At 29.4% G+C, this 6,578-nt stretch overlaps 1 protein-coding gene across 1 annotated transcript; it reads left to right on the forward strand.

Annotated features, from left to right (window-relative positions):
- Positions 1–2,383: 2,383 nt before the first annotated feature.
- On the forward strand, positions 2,384–3,878 carry LOC123293441 (cytochrome P450 4V2-like). Its single transcript, XM_044874264.1, has 4 exons — positions 2,384–2,480; positions 2,561–2,801; positions 2,867–3,046; positions 3,679–3,878. Exons 2-4 carry the CDS (start codon positions 2,591–2,593, stop codon positions 3,843–3,845), a joined length of 558 nt encoding a protein of 185 aa, XP_044730199.1. The 5' UTR covers positions 2,384–2,480; positions 2,561–2,590; the 3' UTR covers positions 3,846–3,878.
- The last annotated feature ends 2,700 nt before the right edge of the window (positions 3,879–6,578 follow it).

A 6,578-nucleotide genomic window follows, 5' to 3' on the forward strand; every position in this document is an offset into this window, starting at 1 on the left:
CCGTGGATAAAACAAAGTAATTTGCTCGTGTAAAATACTGTAATTATACCATAATAATGCGTTGTTCCTTTCTTTTTGCAAAAATTGGAAAAAAATGTGTTGACAAACTCAATAGAGAAATAGTGTTCCGAACTAATTCTTGTTGGGGGGTACCTTTAACATTTGTTCCGGTTCTGGCGTTTACTCAATTTATTACAAAAACTTTAGAAGTAGAGAGAAGTAGTAGAATTTGGATATGCTTTCAAAGTTCATAAGAACTGAAAGCTTTCATCCCTTTTCATTCTTCGGCATAAAGCGATCAAAGAGGTTTCTTGAGTTTAAATAGGAAAAACTACAAAAATACAACCTTTTGAATGAGCTGTTGGCCATCCCGAAGTCTTTTTTTCGCATGAGAAAGCTGTTAAAAATTTCAGACATTATATCAATAACGTGTGAGAACCTTTCAAGAAGATAAAATTTTAAAATTCATTTTAGTACCAAAATGGAAACGTAATCGAAATATAATTAATCAGGGTTTTACTTTGTCAATTTTGAAATCATATTTCAAAATATTTGAAGGAAATATCGATACATTGAGCGACATATTGGATAATGAACTGAACAACGAAGGTTTTTTTGATATTTATGGAATTTTGTCGAAAACTACATTAGAAGCGGTTTGTGGTAAATTATTTTAGATAATTATGTAATGGGTGTTCCAATAAGAATATCAGTTTTGCATTTTAATTAAAACATATTTATGGCATAAGTTTGAAAAATTTATTGAATAATGAAGTACACATCATAAGGTTATGAATGAAATAAGACATCGGATAAATGAACGTCTCGGCTTTGCTGGCACAAGCGTACTGTGTTGACACAGGCGTGAATTCAAAACCGGCGTTCGTATTGGAACACCTTTTATAAGAATTACCAAGTTCAATGATTGTAATTCTACTAATAATTCGAGTATAAAATAACTTTCCAGCATCAAGCATGAGACTGGATATGAAGTTTCAACAAGACCAAAGCAATTCTTTTTATTTTGAAGCTATACACAGGTAAAATTAATCCACAATACTTTGATAAGTTATTGTTTTTAATAAACGAATAGGAAATTAAAATGATATTGTGGAAAAAGAGTATGGATTGGCTTTAAATCTAAGTACGGGGTAATTTTAATGTTAGGTGGGCGATGTCAATAAACAAACCAAGCATAAGCAAACAAAACTAAATGCGAATTAAGAATTCATAACAATTGTTATGAATTCTTAATTCGCATTTAGTTTTGTTTGCTTAAGTGGAACAAGAGAACCAATACCTTGAAGCTCTTATATTTGCAGACGGTAGATGTGCACATATAAGTTCAAGAAGCGTGTGACCTTCACAAAGGTAGCTTTTCATAAATTCAGGTCGTTACTGGCAATCAAAATCATTTCTAAAAGAACAAAGACTTGGGTGCTAAAGTGTATTTGTGGCCTGTTTTATTGTATGCATGCAAATCGTGGATTGTGGCAAGAAGAATAGAAAAACTTCTGGAAATAGAGGGATTGTGGTTTTATTGACGAATTGAGTGTACTAACTGTACGTTTAATTCATAGTGAGACATGAATTTTTTCGTATGGGACTGAGATGGAATAAAGTAGAGGAGGACAATGAACTTTTAAGCTTTTTCTGTGTATTTACCTTCAAGACAGGGGAACACCTCCCGATGCGCATGAAGATGTAGCCCAGTTAGTACCGTATACGAATTTTAGTATTACAATAACTTATATTATCTAATGTTTCAGTTCGATGCATATAATGAGTGCTAGACTAATGAATCCATTAAAATTACCCAATATATTTTACCAATTTACCCAGGATTACAAGAAACTAATGGGATATAAGAATGAAGTATATGCAATAGCCCGAGACGTATGTATTTCCATAATTTTAAAAGTAGACTTATTATAAACTTAAAAATTTGATTTCATAATAAAATATGTAAGTTGTATCACTTGTATAGCAGTGTGAAATGTTTGTGTGTTTTGTATACACAAGACATACATGTAGAATAAAGACACGTAGAGGTAACATATATAATGTGACTGACACATAGAACAGTCTCACCCTCATATGTTAATGTGTTGAGATAGCAAAAGCTATTAAAAGTATCACGTATGAAGGACTTTTGACTTATATAAAGTACACAAAAATTTTAAGACCAATAAGCTGTAAAACTTGCAACTCGATGTCGGATATTTTTTTTCGACTTCTTATTGCTCGATTGTGGGTGATATATTTAAAAAATGCATTGAATGAATATACTTAATTTGTAGGCTATTTCCACAAAACGCAAAGAACAGAATACAATGGATGAGATATTAATAGATTTCAAATCTGATAATAATAGTGAAATTAAAAAACCATTATTAGATTATTTGATTGATTTTACAAAAAGTAATCCAGATTTTACAGATGAAGAAATAGCAGACGAAATAAATTTAACGATTATTGCGGTAAGTTTTATATTTCCGTTGATTTTCATATCTTGAATCAACAAAAGTACTTAAAAAGTAAAAATATTTCTCTTATTTAGGCTTACGAAACGACTGCAAGAACTGTGAGTATGGTTCTTTTGATTTTGGCGTTATATAAAGAAAAACAAAACAAAGTGTGCGAAGAATTATTTCAAATGCTTGGTGAATCTAATGAAAACAAAATGAATTTTGACGATTTATCAAAATTAAAATACATGGAAATGGTAATCAAAGAAGCTATGAGATTATTTCCTGCTATACCATTAATCGCAAGACAGTTAACAGAAGATGTTACCATGGGTATTACAAACATTGAAGCAGTTCTCTCTATTACAAATAAAAATATAATTTTCTTTTTATTGAAGGAAACTATACAATTCCAAAAGGAACAAATATTGGTATTCCAATATTTGCTTTGCATCGAAATGAAGCATATTGGGAAGAGCCATTAAAATTTGATCCTGAACGTTTTACATTCGAAAATATAAAGAAACAAAATCCATATGCATTCATACCATTTAGTGCAGGTCCTAGAAATTGCCTTGGTGAGTATTTTAATGCTTTAGAGAAAATTAGATATTACAAGGTTTCAAGTTGGCCAAGATGATCATTGATTTGGTGACCTTTGACATGCTAACTCTTCGCATACTTACTTCAGTTTTCTAGACCGCAAGTAATTTCAAAGTAAAGTTTAATTTCACAACTAATATAGTAGATAGTATTCTGGAAAATCAGTTGTGCAACTAAAAATAAATTCGGAAAACAAAACATTTTGATTTGGAATTAAAATGCTATGGTATCTTGTACCTTACGTAAAAATAAACTATAAATGGTAAAAAGACACCCCGTTGACTCTCCCGTCGAACAGTGAATAAGTCTTTATTTTCGAAGATAATAGGACTTAAAATGTAATCGTTTTCTTTTAAGTTTGCATTCCTCTAAGCAAAATTTTGTTGAATTTTTTACCATTCATACGAGAGGCTACGTTAAAATAACGGATATCAAGTAGTTTTAGTGCAGTAGTAGGTCGAAATAGGCCTTATAATGATCTCTCAGGATTCATTTTAATTATGGCTAAACTAAAAAAAATTTATGGCAGGATTTTGTTTTTACTTTTTGTCGTCCCAAACATTTTAATCTTGCCAAATAATTTAACCATTTTTTTAATTATTACTAGGTGTTCGATATGCTTGGATTTTTATGAAACTAGCGTTATCCAGATTATTAAGTAAATATGAATTCCATACCAATATTAAAGATTTGAGTGAAATAAAATTTGAATTCGAAATATCGCTTAAAATAATTAATGGATATCCAATTCGAATTACACCACGTCAAAGATGAAACAAAAGAAAATATGGATTAAAACAATACCTCAATTTTATTTTTTATTTTCAACTTATAATCGAGTTTAGGATTCCGTACCCGGAACTGTTCTTAGATATATTTCAAGTGCGAGTTCAGGACTACGTACCCAAAAAATTTGTCGGGGGATTTTTTAAATTTTGTAAATTTCACTTGTAATTAATTTATACACAATTTTTATATTAACTATGATAAAGAATTAAAATTAAATATGAAAATTATTTTGTTTTTATTCAGCAAACGAATTATTCTTTTTTCTGGAAAGTGGGGTAAGAAGTAGTACCAAGAGTCAAATAAACCTTTAATTATGCTGTAATTTCTTGTCAGATATTAATATTTTAAACCCCCGAACCAAAAATGGAGTGTTATAAGTTTGACCGCTATGTGTGTCAATGTGTCAGTCTGTGGTATCGTAGTATCTAAACGGATGAGCCGTTTTTAATTTTTTTGTTTCGTTTGAAATTTAATTTATTATTGAGTGTTCTTAGCTATGTTTCAAGTGCAAATTTAGAGTTCCGTACGCGAAACAACTAAAAAATAGCAATGATTCTTGAAACATCACCTTTATAGGAATGCACTATATATCGATATTCTATATAATTTACGCCTAATTTGCGCTCTCACGGGTAAACAGTGATGTTTACAAAAAAATGTTTCAAACAAAAGTTATTTTTTATAAGGAATATTTTATATATTTGAACTTTTGTTCTATCTCTAAGGGTTTACAAGATGGGTTCTACGGATCGAAGACCCAATTAACCCATGTTGCTCATTTAAGAACTCGACTTCACTTTTTACGTCCTGAGTTCGCTGTAAAAATTTCAGATTGATATCTTTTTTCGTTTTTGAGATATCGTGTTTACAGACAGACGAACTGACGGACAAACGGACAGACAGTGATTTTATAAACACCTATACCAAAATTTTGTGTAGTATCAATATTTTTAAGCGTTACAAACTTGGGACTAAACTTAGTATACCTTGCATATTACATATATGTATGGTATAAAAATCATATGTTCCCTGGCTTACGTATACTACATTCATACACAAGAAATTGATTATTGCACAATATAATATTAAATATAAAGTACGCAATAATACACCTACCTTTAAAAAATAAAATTTGCATGTCTTAAATTATTAAATATATTGTAAAGTACCTTGAATGAACACCTACAATCCTTTTGAAGGGCGTGTGTCAAATTACCGTTGGAAATTATGAATGAGATCTTTATTTGTGAATTAACTTTTAAACTATCACTTGTGTGTGTGATTATATAAAATTTGTTTTTAACAACTATTTCATTCATAATTTATGAAATTGATTAACATAATTTACACAAATTTTGGATTATATACTTTCATTTTGTTCTAAAATATTCATAAATTAAAAAAAAAGTCAGTTATTTTGTGTATCGAGTATTTTTTATGCGGGTGTAGTTCATAAATTTTTATACCGGGTGTCTAGCTAAGTAGGCTAGATATGGTAAACTTTCTTATTATAAGGTTTACGAAAAAAATTTATTCTTTATAAAAAGCTCTGCTTTCAAAAATATTAACATTGGAAACTTTGCTACAAAATGTTCTCAATCGAGTTGGTTCGACCGTTTAATAGCTAAGATGCCACTGAGAAACATATCGACGCAATAAGATAAACACTTTAAGGTTATAACACTAAGGTTATAACACTCCTTCTAAAATCAATATCAGTGTTGGTCAAGAACAACAGATGAGATGAAAAGGATAACTTAGAGAGCTATCATTTTTGGGACAAATTTTTGGAAATATTTTAATTGAAATTGAAATATTTGAGTTTACTTTGTTCTTTTGAATTATTGTTTTAAAATACCTAATTATTTTACCATTTTACTTTTTGAAATGAATTGAATCAGGTTTATTTGACCAGGCATTTCCATAGTAATTATTTATATGTCATACCATTTCTAAACTGAATCGATTTTGAAGATCATAGCCAATTTTTTGGTTTTTTCGGGTACGAAAGCCTAAGCTTGCACTTAGCTAGGAACACTCTTCGTTAAATTACCTTTCAAATGAAATCAAAAAAATTAAAATCGGTTCATTCGTTTACGCGCTACGATCTCTCCCCTTTTTCGGGGGTTAAAAAGAGGAAAAACTCATACATAAATTTTTATATAAAAGATGAAAGAAAGTTTACCTCTAACTAAGATCATTTTTGTCACATTTCGTTGGATTATTAAAAGAATTAAACTTCCATGAAATAATAATCTTAAAAAAAAAAACATTAAATTATGGTGTTACTTATTTAAATCCTATGTGTGCTATCTTAATTGACATTAAAAACATTTATAGTGTCATTTTTAAATATCACTAAGATTTACTTTAGACACACGGTGGTGACTCTTTCTTTACGATGATTGTTCTGAAAATGTTGAAAGTGGTATTATTTTTACGATTAGCAATGTCACGGCTCAAGATTGGATTCTTTCAAATGAATTTATGACATCTGATTTTAAAATATCGTTTTGTTTGGTCTAATGGAATTTGTATAATTTACCTTAAAATGTAGCGCGTTTATATAAAATTAAAGTATTTTGAAAACTTTAGATTCTCCTGAATTATATGTAATTACTATTCTGTAAATTTACTTGAATTAGCTAAATCAAAAATAAAATTAATAAATGTGAATTAAATATAATATACATAAGAATTTCAGTAAGCCAGTAACAC

This window comes from Chrysoperla carnea, chromosome 2, assembly GCF_905475395.1.
Source record: "Chrysoperla carnea chromosome 2, inChrCarn1.1, whole genome shotgun sequence".
Taxonomy (NCBI): domain Eukaryota; kingdom Metazoa; phylum Arthropoda; class Insecta; order Neuroptera; family Chrysopidae; genus Chrysoperla; species Chrysoperla carnea.